The sequence below is a fragment of the Myotis nattereri genome, assembly GCF_964212035.1.
Source record: "Myotis nattereri genome assembly, chromosome: 7".
In the NCBI taxonomy this organism is placed as follows: domain Eukaryota; kingdom Metazoa; phylum Chordata; class Mammalia; order Chiroptera; family Vespertilionidae; genus Myotis; species Myotis nattereri.
In genome coordinates, this window is record NC_138082.1 from 71,690,457 (window position 1) to 71,704,575 (window position 14,119).

Below are 14,119 nucleotides of genomic sequence, written 5' to 3' on the forward strand. Positions count from 1 at the left end.
AAAAAGAAATACATATCTTTATTCCAAAGAGATGAGAAATTATACTTGTGTGGTTAAGATTTTTTTCTATACTTTTCAATATTTTATAATTCTTGCTCTTCAAAGGCAATTTCCAAATCAACAGAATTGGAAACACCTGGAAACTTATTAGAAATGAAGAATTTTGGGTTCTACTTATGTACATGGGAGTGTAGATATCTTTCTGAGTTAGTGTTTTCATTATTTTTAAATAAATCTTTACTGTTGAAAGTATTACATACGTCTCCCCTTTATCCCCCCCGTTCCCCTCTCTTCTCCCCCTCCCCTCCCCAAGCCTTCACCACTGCCACCTGTGTCAATGGGTTATGCATATATGCATATGAGTCCATTGGTTGATTTATTTCCCCCCTCCACCCTCCCCTGCTTTCCCTCTTTGGTTTGACAGTCTCAATCTTATGGCAGTTCTTTATTTTTTCTCTTTTAGTAACATAAGTTGAATAAATCAATGTAAAATTATATTTTAACATTTACTTATTTATTTAAATTGTTTTCCAACTACACTTGACATACAATATCATATTAGTTTCAGGTGTACAACATAGTGATTGGACATTTATATACCTTACAAAGTGATCACTCCAAAAAGCCTAGTACCCATCTGACCATACATAGTTATTACAGTATTAATATTCCTTATTCTGTAGTTTATATCCTGATGACTATATTTATAATTGAAAATTTGTACTTCTTAATTACTTTTATCATTTTATTCATCTCTTCAACCCTCTTTCCATCTGCCAACCGCCAATTTATTCCCTGTATCTATGAGTTTGTTTCTGTCTTGATTGTTCATTCTTGTATTTTGTTTTTTAGATTACATATGTAACTAAGATCATATGCTATTTGTCTTTCTCTGTCTGACTTATTTCACTTAGCATACTACCCTCTGGGTTCATCTATTATATCAAATTATAACACAAGGTTATAGTAATCAAAACAGCATGGCAAAAAACTTTCACAGTTTGTGTCTTATCTTTTGTCTTAATAGTGTCACTAGAAAAGTAAAAGTTTTATACTTTGATTAAGTTTAATTTATCATTCTTTTTAACGGATCATGCTTTTAGAGTCATTATGCTAATAAATCTTTGCCTCACTAAAGATTGTAAATATATTTTCCCATTTATTTTTTTAGATCTCTTATAATTTTAGATTTTATATTCATGACTATAATTTATTTTTGGCATATATATATATATATATATATATATATATATGGCAGTTTTTTTTTTGCATATGTATGTTCAGTTGTTGAAGTATCATTTGTTAAAAAAAAATATACTATATGTTTGAATAGCCTACGCACTTCTGTCAAAATTAGTTATCCATATACATGCTGGCTTTTTCTGTATTACAGATGTATTTCTCTATTTCTTTTCTGTATTACTGATGTATGTCTTTATTATTTTTGAAAACCACATTGTCTTAATAGCTATAAAGTTATAATGTCTTAAAATAAGGTAGTTGTTTTTTGCTATTTTATATCCTTTGTTTTCCACATATGTTTTGGATTAGCATGTCAATTTCTAAAAAATATCTGCAGGACTTATAGTTGGATTAGATATAATTTATCAATTTGGGGAGAGATGGCATCTTAATATCAAGCCTTCCAAAGCATAAGTAAGGCATAACTCTATTTATTTAGGTTTTTGTTAATTTCTCTTAACAATGTTTTGTAGTTTTCAGGTTTTTATAATTCTTTTTCATATGTATTACTAGCTGTTTGTTAATGCTATCATAAAACTTTTTATTTTAATTTTCAATAGTTTATCACTACTCTATAGAAATCCATATAGCAGTCTTGCATGCTTCAACCTACTACATTTATTAACTAGTTCGAGCAGCTTTTGTTTTCTTGACACATTTTATTGGATATCTTTTTATGAAGAGGATTATGTCACTTGCAAATAAGTATAATTTGACATTTCCCCCTAATCTGGATGCATTTGTTTTTGCTTTCTTTTCTTAATATAATGACTAGAAACTGTAGGACAATGTTGAGTAGATTAGTAAGAGTGATTATTTCTTTTTTCTGATTTTATTTATTTTCTGAGCTTTTATTAGGAACTAGAGGCCTGCTGCACCTTCAGAGCTGATCATGTTCCCCGCCTCCCCCCCTCCTCCTTCCCTTGCCAGCTGGGCGCAGCCACTCCCCTCCTCCTCCTTTCCTAGCTGCCACTGTGTGGTTTCCCACCTCCCGGCCCTGTCCCTTCCCTCGCCAGCTGCATCAGCCACCAGTCACCCCTGTTTCCCCATCCCAGCCCCGGGGATCAGGTGATCAGGACCAGTTGGCCAAGGGAAGGGACTGGGAGGTTGGCTGGCAGGCACTGAGGAGGGAGGGGGCCCTCAGCTTCCCTGAGGAAGGGGCCATGTCCGCTGCCACTGACCCCCAGTTCCCTGTCCCAGCCCGAGGGCCAGGGCACAATTGAGGGATCAGGGCCTGCCAACTGGGGGAAGGGTTTGGGAGATTGGCTGGCAGGCCCCATTGTCTAGCTCAGCCTGCGGGCTGGGGGGAAGCTCCTGCATTGAGCATCTGCCCCCTGGTGGTCACTGCATAACATAGTGACTAGTGGTTCTGTTCATTCCATCATAACGGTCGCTTAGGCTTTTATATATATACTAGAGGCCTGGTGCACAGAAATTTGTGCACTTGGGGGGGAAGGGGGTCCCTCAGCCCGGCTTGTGCCCTCTCGCAGTCTGGGACCCCTAGGGAGATAACGACCTGCTGGCTTAGGCCTGCTCCCGGGTGGCAGAGGGCAGGCCCAATCCCTAGGTGCAGCCCCTGGTCGGGCTCAGAGCAGGGCCGATTGGGGAGTTGGGGCGCCGCCCCCTGTCATACACAGAGCAGGGCGATCAGGAGGTTGTGATTCCACCCTCAGTCACGCTCAGGGTAGGGCTGATTGGGGGGTTGGGGCACCATCCCCTGTCACACTCAAGGCAGGGTTGATGGGGAGGTTGAGGCGCCACCCCCTGTCACGCACAGAGCAGGGCCCATCAGGGGGTTGGGGCACTGCCCTCTATCACCCACCAGCAGAGCCGATCAGGGGGTTGGGGTGCCGCCACACTCACACTCAAGGCAGGGCAGATGGGGACGTTATGGCTCTACCCTGTCACACACAGAGCAGGGCTAATCAGGAGGTTGGGGTGCCACACTCTGTCACACACAGAGCCGCAGGGCAATCAGGGGGTTTGGGCGCTGCCCCCTGTCATGCTGATCCCGGTGCCGGGAGGCCTCGCGGCTCTGCTGATCCCGGTGCTGGGGGGCAGATTACCCTTTTACTATATAAGGTAGAGGCCTGGTGCATGGGAGGATGCTGGCTGGTTTGCCCTGAAGGGTGTCCTGGATCAGGGTGGGGGTCCCCACTGGGGTGCCTGGCCAACCTGGGTGAGGGGATGATGGCTGTTTGAAGCTGGTCACACACCCTTCAGGGTGGGGGTCCCCACTGGGTTGCCTGGCCAGCCTGGGGGAGGGGATGATGGCTGTTTGCAGCTGGTCATACACCCTTCAGGGTGGGGGTCTCCACTGTGGTGCCTGGCCAGTCTGGGTGAGGAGCTGAGGTCTGTTTTCAGGCTGGGGGTGACTGAATCTCCCAACCACTCCTTTTTTTTTTTTTTTTTTTGTTTTTTTATTCTGGGCCAGCTTTAGCTTTGAGGCTTGGCTCCAGCTCTTAGGCCTCTGCTCCTGAATGTAGGTTTCTGGCCTTTGCTTACAATGTTGCGATCCTGCTGGCTGAAGCCTGGCAGGTTTCTGGGGTTTTGTTTAGCTTCTATATTTGTTACATAGTTGCTTAGAGTTGCAGCTCAGAGGCCTGCAGCGGCAGGCGGGGAACGTTAGAGTCCTCGGTCACTGAAGCAAGCAAGCTTCATGTTAGTTTCAAGCTGCCTGGCTGCCGGCCGCCATCTTGGCTGGCAGTTAATTTGCATATTGCCCTGATTAGCCAATGGGAAGGGTAGCAGTCGTACGCTAATTACCATGTTTCTCTTTTATTAGATAGGATAAATGGATGTTAGATCCTATAAAATAATTTATCTACCTTTATTGAGATCTTCATATAAGTTTTCCTGTTTTAGTTGTTAAATGTTAAATTACAGCAATCGACTTTTAAAATGCTAAATAAATCTGTATTCCTGGGATAATTCACTATGTGTTATCCATTGTATTATTCTCAAATAACCATTTTTAAAGTTGTATTAATTAATTTATTTATTTTTTGTTTTATTTTTCCTTAATTTATCTTTTACTCTTAAGTTTTTTTTGTTTTTTTCCTTTACTTTGGGCCTAACTTTTTTTCTTTTCGTGTCTTAGAGTCATTGATTTTTTTTCCATCTCTTTTACGTATTAGCTTAGTAGTAAATAGCAATATACTGAAAATATTCAGTAAAAACATTGCAACAGGTAAGGATAATTAAAACATTTAAATAAGCTACGAAGAATATTATAATAGTACACCTAGTAAAATGCATTTTTGCCTGATGATTTCCACTGATTAAATATAAGTAATCATAATCCCTTATTTTTGACACAAAAATAGATGTGGATATAGGAATATGTTTATCTCCATATTACAAATATATATTTTAACTTATTTTAGGTGATTGTAAAATCGGGGCCAGGGACTTTCCTCAGTTTGGCTGTTTATGACAATTACATCTTTTGGTCAGACTGGGGAAGAAGAGCTATCCTGCGTTCCAACAAGTACACTGGAGGAGACACAAAAATTCTCCGTTCTGACATTCCACATCAGCCTATGGGAATCATAGCCGTTGCCAATGACACCAATAGCTGTAAGTTACAAAGAAAGCAAATTTATTTCTTAATTATATACTTTCAAAAATTTCTCTATGTGCTTTTTTTTTTTTAACCACGATAATCAAATATATCATTCTAATGGCACTAAAACAGCTGGAAGTGTTCATGGTGACCTTGCATGAGACTTCCTGCCTTTTCGCTTGTGTGTCTCTATGTATTTTAGTAATACTTAGTTGGATTTCATTTTGTTACATTTCCTCGGGATAGTGTTCAGGATTTGACATTTCAAAATATTGAAATTGTCCAAAAGATGTAAGTTAAAATGTCTGTGGTTCTTAATTTATCACCAAAGGACCAATTCATCTTAAATTAGTGTTTCTGGAATTCTATTCCATTCTCTCTCACTCCTCGTATCTTTGAACTCTCAAACCAACTTGCTTCCCTGTAATAAACAAGTTTGCATCTGGGCTTAATTTTTTTTAAATTACTGGAATATCTGCAAAATTGCTGTTTGTAGTATTTGTGTGGTCTCTAGTAGTATTAGTGCATTTGGTGCTGTTGCATCCTTGATAAATGTGTTAGTGTAGTATCCCTGTTACATATTTTTCTCATGTTCTTATCTTTTGAGGTTTTTGGATTTTCAAAAGTCCTGAGTCTTTTTTGTTTATGAGATTTTTAAAAGTGATTGAGGCAGTCTAACAGTTCACTGTTATTCTACAGCTAACATAGAATAGGAAATCAATACAACGTTACCAATAAAGCTTCCTCATTGCAGGTGAACTTTCTCCGTGTGCGCTACTGAATGGAGGTTGCCATGACCTGTGCCTTTTAACTCCTAATGGGAGAGTGAATTGCTCCTGCAGGGGAGATCGGATATTGGTAGATGACAACCGATGTGTGAGTAAGTAAAGAGATTCCAAATGCGATATGACATACTGCTCAAAACAGCACACATGGACATTGGCATGTTTGACGATATTCTTGAAGTTTTACTCTCCCCCAATAGTCAAGGCCCCATTGGCTTATCTGTCTATTCTAGGAAAAACTCAATTCAACATTCTACTTTGCTATAGCAATATGTGATAGATAATGTTAACCCAAAGGGTCACAAATGGTGTCACTGATTGTGGACGGGAAGATTTGGGGCTAGCTAGAGAAATACCGGTACACAGCGATCCTATGAAAACGTATGACTTTGAAAATTCATCAACAGCAAAATTAGGTAAAGTTGAAAAAAAATGGTATGCAGGCTGGTATTGTGGCCTTGTAGTAAAACCACTCACATTCTGTCCCTGTATGTAAATGAGAGAGAATGGCTCATGTGACTTATTTGTAATCATTTCCAACCTGTTAATTAAGAATGTAGCATTTCAACCTTGCATGATGTTTATACCTCCCAAAGGCATTAAAATCTGTAATTAGTACCATTACATTATACACTTATTAACAACTAAGTTTAAAAAATTGTTTCTAAAATAAATAAGGGTTCAAGTATCCAAATGCTGCCATGAAAAATTAGCCAGCAACATAAAACAGGTTAATTCCTCGTTAACATTGAGACACCCTGTGTATAAGACAGAAGCATCTTATTGGAAACTGGTGAACTCACTCTCAGGATGTTTTGATATTTGACATATTTTCTCTATATCCACATCTCATATTTTTTTTATATTAGAATTACAGCAGAGCTGGATGTGTCTACATTATAAAAATAAAATCAGAGACTATAAGTATTTTTTTTATCTTCATCTTCAGTCTTATGTTGGATTTTACCAGAAGGATCCTTTAGCTACTCTTTAATACAAGGGCTTTGACATCAGTTTGTTTACCTTAGAAATCACTGCACCTAATACAAGAAATTCAACATATCCCCTCACTTTGCAAATTGGTAACACAACCCAAAAGGATACCTCTTAGCCAAGTAACTAAAATAATTAAAAACAGATAAACTGTGCCAAAGCAAATGAGGGAAAGATGCAATTGGTCAGGGAACTTTAAATGAAGATAGCCAATTTCAATAATTCGGGCCACAAATCCCCACACTTCTTCATCAACTATCATTTTCCTGAATTGCTTAGGCAATTGCTTAAACCCTCTCTTTCAGTTTGCCTTTGTGGCTTCAGCTGCAATGGTCTGGATCTGATGCCATCTGTAAACCTGGGGTGTTAGCCATGCGTTAGAATCACTGATGTTCCGTTCACAGGTCACCACAGGCCAGTAGTGAAGCAATGCCTTTGGTCATAACAACAAGGCTTATTTGTATACAGTGGATGCTTATCCTTGCTGCAAAATAGATTAGATACATCTGTCTCTACTAAGCCACCTGTTTCTCTCGATTGATGAGAGGGCATGAATCAGACAGAAAACTATCATTTTAAACAAGTGCAGTTTATTCACATGAAACTATAAAGTGATGGCGGATTCCACAGAGGTGACAAACCTTTATAAAAGCATCCTGTATCCTTTGGGCATTCATATTGAAATCCTGCGGTTCAGCAGAAAGATTGGAAAGTAATTCTTGGCTACTTCCTGTGAAATTTATCTTTGGGAAATGAGAATGTTTCTGGCACATCCATGTCCTCTTCTGAATTAATTCACCCAGAGCAGTTCGTGAATGTTAATGCCAGTGTTGAAGCTGTGAAAGGCCATTTATTAACCCCTCCCTGAGGGCAAAGGAGGGGAAGTCATCTGTTATCATAACACTTGACAAAAAGTTTAGGCAATTCTATTTTAAACAATATTGCTAAACTTATCAATACCCATAATAGAAATAAGAATAGTAAGTTTAATTAGATAAAGTAAAAGAATTAGAAGAAAACAGAGCCATATTTTTATTTTTAGAAAGACAGAGAAAATACTCAATCCCTTTTCATCAAATGAAGATACCTAAGCATGAATTGTACAGTGTTTGCTTTTGCATCATAAAAATATACTTATGGTGAAGAATTTTTGTTTCTCTCCTCAAAGGAATAATTATTTTTAATTTTTAAAAATATTTGTATTGCTTTCAGAGAGGAAGAGAGAGGGAGAGAGGGAGAGAGGGAGAGAGGGAGAGGGAGAGAGAGAGAGAGAAAGAAAACATCAATGATGAGAGAGATTCATTGATCAACTGCCTCCTGCACACCCTACCCCGGGCATGTGCCTTGACCGGGAATCAAATTGTGACCTCCTGGTTCATAGGTCGATGCTCAACCGCTGAGCCATGCCAGCCTGGCAATGGAATAATTATTTTAAAAGTAAAGTTACCATTTTCCATCATAATAGTTGTCATTGGAAATGAGATATTAAATAGGGTGCATTTAAAATAGACTAAATAAGCTAGGTAAGTGGCTGAATTTTGTTTAGTTCGTGATCTACAGTGATTATATATAGCAATGTTGATACCCTTCTTAACACTTGTTCCTTTGAATTAATAATATTTATAGATTTTCCATTCTTTGTTACTTTCTCTAAAGTGGCAATCTACTTTATCTACTGACCAGTGAGGTTTAGACTTCACCAAGGATAAAAAAAGAAACTATATTTAGAGGGCGTCACTATTATTAAAAGAATTCAATAAGACATGATAGATAGGTAGATAGATAAAGAGATAGGTAGATATTCTGTTTAAGTTAATTAAGCTCTAAGAATAATAAAGAAATAAGGCTCTGGAAACATCAAAGAGTATTAGTGGCTGTTTAATGGAATATTCCTGAAATAAAGCTTAAAAAGAAATTGACAGAAAATTGTAAAATTAAATTAAGTTTCCTGTATTGGTAGAGATAAATAAATTTGAATTGCTTCCAACATAATTAGCATGACTGGATTACACTGTACAGTTATTCAACAAGTAGTTGAGTGAGTACAAGCAAGCAAGCAAGCAGCACATAATACAATAAAAAAATTGGATTTCTAAAATTGGCCATTAAATCCATTTTTAAGAATAAATATAAGTCTATTTTCCATATGAGAAATCTTTCTAAAACGGGGACCAGATACTGGCATTACAAGGATGAAAACTAGTTGTAGAAAGTTTTAATTTTGTACTTTGTGCCTGTTGGCCTATGCTCCCAAATTGGGCAAACGACATAAAAACTCAGACTTTTAATTTATAAGAAAAATATTGAGATTAAGAAGTGGGACAATATGACAGTGGTCAGTTGGATCCCTTAAGCATCCAGAGCAGATGTTTGTAAATTATCCTTGTCCAGCTCATCCCAGAGAATTTGGTGCATTTCATGGAGCAGGTACTGGTCCTATGTGACAGGAAGGGACGGCCTGCTCCCTGGTCCCACCAGGGATAAAGAAGTGGCTGATGAGAGTAGCTTTAGCAATTTCAGTATTTCTGAATGATAGAAGCTGCTACAGGGATTTCTTCTGAAGTTAGTTGGGAAGGAAAACCAGTTTTAGATGAGATTTAAGTCAGATGAATCAAGTTAAGCGTTCAAAAATAAGAATTCTATGCACTAGAAAATTTCAATGTGCTGAAGAATATATGGTAGAGTCCAATAAGAAAACACAAAAAACATTCTCAGTACATACAGAGAGCATTTAACTGCCACTCTTTAAAAATTTATTTTTAGGTTAGACTGCTAACCAAAATGCATAAATATAGTCATCTACATTTAAGTCTCTCCTCTCTATTTATGTACAGCCACCAAATAATTAACAAAATATACAAATAGGCATAAACGCAAAAAAAGTCAGGCAACTTCCAAAAAATATACAAAGACAGGGTAAGAAAAATAACCCCAAAGTGTGCTTTTTATTTTTTTTAAATAAAGAAACAACATGAACCTTTGTCTTTTACCTTACTTTTATATTAAGATCAATTTTAATTTATTTTTATAATTAAGATTAAGGAAAACAATTGTTACGGTGTTAACAATTTGCCATTACAAACATTTGCCATTGCAAAAAAAACCTTGATTTTTTTTCCTTTCAGCTAAAAATTCCTCCTGCAACATTTATTCAGAGTTTGAATGTGGAAATGGAGAGTGTATTGACTACCAACTCACCTGTGATGGCATTCCTCATTGTAAGGATAAATCCGATGAAAAACTGCTCTACTGTGGTGAGTGTCCAATAGGTGATTTATTCTTTCAGAGAGAAGTTTGAAATTGTTTCTATACATTTTTGTTGGTTGTCCCCATTCGGTTTATATGTGTGATTTTCTTCATGTGTCTCTTTAACATGTAGATCTAAGGCAAATGATTTGGCTTTGCCCAGGTTCAACTGGAGCACCTTATTTCCTGTCCATTAGCCATGGTATTCATTAAAGAATTTTCTCACAGTTTTCCATCATGAAGAGAAAATTTAAATATGGCTGAGCCTGTCTTTGGCGCTCTCTTGTTACTCATGTTTAGCAGTAGGTTCCAGGTTCACATTCTTAAAAGTGGACACCAGAAATATCAGTTATTGGTGAATACTGCAGTTTAAATTTGGAGCAAAGGTCCGTCATCAGTCAACAGCATGTTGGTTTATATCAAAGTCTTGTCCGTTTTATTTTTGCCTCCCAGACTGACCCAGGGCTAGTGTTCTTAGGTGCAAAGGCTGATTGCTTTAGCCACGGTCTCCATCAAACATGGAGTTCTGTGCCTCTGTAGGTGACACCAATTAATAGTCAGCCTTTCCCTCACCCTTGGGAGCAGAGATCGGCTTTTTGACTCTAGTAAACAATTGATATTTGCCTTCATTGCAGCAATGTTTTTCCTGGAAATTTGTGTCTGTTCAATCATGCATAGTTATTATAGAATTGATTCAGATGATTTCTAAATTGATCTATTTCTGTGCTACAATATAATACTATTGGTGTTGTATGCTCTGTAAAATTTAGGAATCGATATCTGGAATTGCGATATTTGGTTTCTACTTTTCTGCTTTGTTATATTATTTGGGTAATAAACATACCTAAATATTCAATGTAATGTTAAAACAAGAGGGAGATGGAGCTTGCTAAATTCACAGGCAGTTTTCTCCCACGTTTACATTACAGAATAACATACCATCAGTGAAAATGATAGTCAAATGTAATTTGTCCATGATTAATCTGTAACTAAAATATTAGGTAATTTGCCTCAAATGACATATTTGCTTGAATGAATAGCCATATCTTACACACTATGAAAATAGTAAAGCTTATCAAATATAATAATAATCAGCTTACAAATTTCCACTTATTAGCTTGAGAATGTATTTTTACATTATTTTCATCTTAGAAGCCAGATTCTATTTGAGCAGAAATTAGCAAACTTTTTTTTTTTTTTTAAGGGCCAGCTTTGTGGGACATATATGCTCTCTGCCACATGTGCTCTATTTAAATATATATATATATATATATATATATATATATATATATATATATATATATACATACATTTGCAATCCTTTCTAAGTGTAAAAACTTTTCTTAGCTGCAGAGTCATAAGAAAACAAGCTGATGGACTTCATTGTCCTTTGGGCTATATAGTTTGACAACACCAGATATAGATTCCAAGCTTTGGAATCATACCTGAGGTTGCATCTTTGTTCCCAAACCTCCTGGGGTGTGACTAGTGTGAGCTCGTGCATTACTTCTCTGTATTTTAGTTTCCTGCTACAAAACAAACTTAGCTCTAATTGAGAGCATTAAGTAAATAAATATATATTTACATATGTTCATTATAGAGCCTGGCACAGAATTAGTATGCAGTAAATGGAAGATACTATTATTGTAAATGTTACCTTCTCCCCCAGATCAGGAGACTCTCATTAAAGTAAATAAAATTCAGGAGGCAGTTCTTCTTAGGAAATTCTGGTAGACAGTTTTAGATGATCTTTAAGAGAAATTTATTGATAGTTAGGTGACTTGGATTCAGTGATTCAGGAATATATGTTTTGCTACTTTTTGTTTCTTGTTATAAAATCCTTGCAAGATGCAAAGTAGATAAGAGATAGGTGTCAGAGTGTCTTTATTGCTTTAGAGGTAGAGATTTATTTATTCAAAATATGTGGCATTTGTTTATTTCTGTGCTGACTGATGCCAGAAACAATAATGAGGGTATAATTTTAAGAGATCTTCAAGTATGAATCATTGCAGCTAAGATACTTCATTAAAAAGGCTCTTTACTGAATGAACTACTTGATAACGCATGAATATTCTAATCCAAATCTTCAACACTGCTCGGCACTTATTTTATAGATCCACAATCCAGTCATTATGAGTGAGATCTCATTGATGATTTTCTTTCTGTAAAAGATTTTCTATAAGACCTTCAATTATGTGTTTCTATTTTTATTCTTAAGAAAACAGAAGTTGTCGAAGAGGTTTCAAGCCCTGCTACAATCGTCGCTGCGTTCCTCATGGCAAGTTATGTGATGGTGAAAACGACTGTGGAGACAGCTCTGATGAATTGGATTGTAAAGGTAAATATATGTTGCATTAGCCTATCTATTATTACATTAATTGCTTCTAGAACTTTTCCAAAATTTATTCTTTAGAGCACTATGGTTTCACCCACTTGGTGTGTAACAAGTACTAACATCTATGGACCACGCTGTTGGAGGGGAGTTAGAATTAATTGAAAATCATGACTCTATTCTCAGTTTCTGGTTTCTATTCCTTTGCTCACTTTAAAACTCTTGTTACCTCTCACCTCTTCGGGTCTGCATCCTTGTTTACTGGACATTTCTACCAGAATGTGTAATACTAAATTTACTGCTCCAAAATGTTCCTTTTTATTTCTTAATTCTGTTTTACACATGAACTCATCATTTTCTTAATGACTGGACAGGAAACCTTGGTATTACCTTTGATTCCTCTTTCCATCATATTTTATCACCCACATGTCCAGTCATCAACAAACCTTCCAATTCTTGCCAATAGTTTCCCTTTCAATCTACTTTGAGCCTGGATTAACAGAATAAAACCCTTTTAATAGTCTCCCTGCCTCTGCTGTTTCTAATGGATCCCAATGTTGTGAGTCATGCTAACACATGTAACATTTTCTCACAGTAATAACCAGGACAGATCAATAAGCCAGACTTCCTGTGAAAGAACCCCAGACCTTACAGTGACTGTGTGACTTTGGATAAGATACTTAAATAATCTGTGCCTCAGTTTTTTAAACTGAGAGAGAAGACAGTTACATGACTACATTAATATATAAAATTAGAATAGAACTTGGCATCTAGAAAATGCTATGAAATACTTGCCTTTTAAAAAAAAAATCACTGCCCTGATTAAAAAACACAAGTGAAGTTTCAATGTTTGCAGAATCAATGACAAGTTTTTAGTTTAAGATTTAAGGTCTCCTAAAAGCTGGACTCAACCAATGTTTGCAAACTAATTTCCTTTCAAAAACCTTTGCATTCATTGAACACACATTATTGGGTAAAATGTATTAAGTACTGAGTCATAAAATTAAATAAGTCATGAGCCTGTCCTCAAGGAATTTAAACTCTAAGTGAAAGACGGTTATTTAAAAAGATGAAGATGTACATAAATTGCTATGATTGTACATGTTAGAATTTCTTTTGGCTTGAAAATATCTTGAAATATTTACAGACTAGGTTAAATTTAAACTGTCTTTAAAAAAGAAAATAAATTTAAACTGTCTTAAACTATAAATACAGTGGAATGATCAAGACAGAAAAGAATTCTGAGTAGAGTGATTAATATTGAAAACTGCAAGTAGTTTGATATGGTTAGCACCAGGCCAGGTTGCATATTAGAAAATGGTGAAAAAAGATAAACCAAGTTTGAGGAAGAAGACAAGATATGAAAGTTTTTTGATGCCATGTTAAACCGTGTTAAAGAAATTGAACTTTATTTTGTAGTTACCAGAGTGTTGCTGAAGGTTTAAAGCAGGCCCCAAATATTCAAATTTACATTTAAAAAAATAAAAAAGTGCGGTGATTGTGTGAATGAAAGCTATAATGCTGAGATAGGAAAGACAAAACAGGAGGCTATCATAGAGGCCAGAGCTAAGAGCAACAGCATTTTCAAAGGGAGCATTACCACCTCTTCAGGTCTGCATCCCTGTTTACTGGTCATTTCTACCAGAAGGTGTAATACTGAACTTACTGCTCCAAGATAACCAGTCTTCTTGGGTGATAAATATAGAGAAATCACGGGAAAGAATAGAGAAATTTTGTGAAATTGTTTGCCTGTTTTAAAAGTATCATATACTTTTGTTATTTTTTTAAAACTTATTTTTGTAGGGCTTTTGTTTGGGTGGGACAGGATGGGATAATAAGGATAGTTGCAATCTGAGGGAGGAGCACCTGCAGACATTCTGATGGAACTGTTTCAAAGGCATACAGGGAGGCACAGAACTGAAGCTCAGGTAGAAGATTTAGACCAGATGCTTTGGT

General features: G+C 36.7%; 1 protein-coding gene across 2 annotated transcripts in view; it reads left to right on the plus strand.

Moving 5' to 3' along the window:
• LRP1B (LDL receptor related protein 1B) overlaps window positions 1-14,119 on the plus strand; it is a 1,698,272-nt gene that overhangs the window by 1,398,811 nt on the left and 285,342 nt on the right. For both annotated transcript variants that reach the window (XM_081095916.1, XM_081095917.1), the window contains exons 44-47: window positions 4,629-4,821; window positions 5,562-5,687; window positions 9,711-9,839; window positions 12,050-12,169. In XM_081095916.1, coding sequence (XP_080952042.1) covers window positions 4,629-4,821; window positions 5,562-5,687; window positions 9,711-9,839; window positions 12,050-12,169 — 568 coding nt within the window. The remainder of the gene's footprint in view (window positions 1-4,628; window positions 4,822-5,561; window positions 5,688-9,710; window positions 9,840-12,049; window positions 12,170-14,119) is intronic.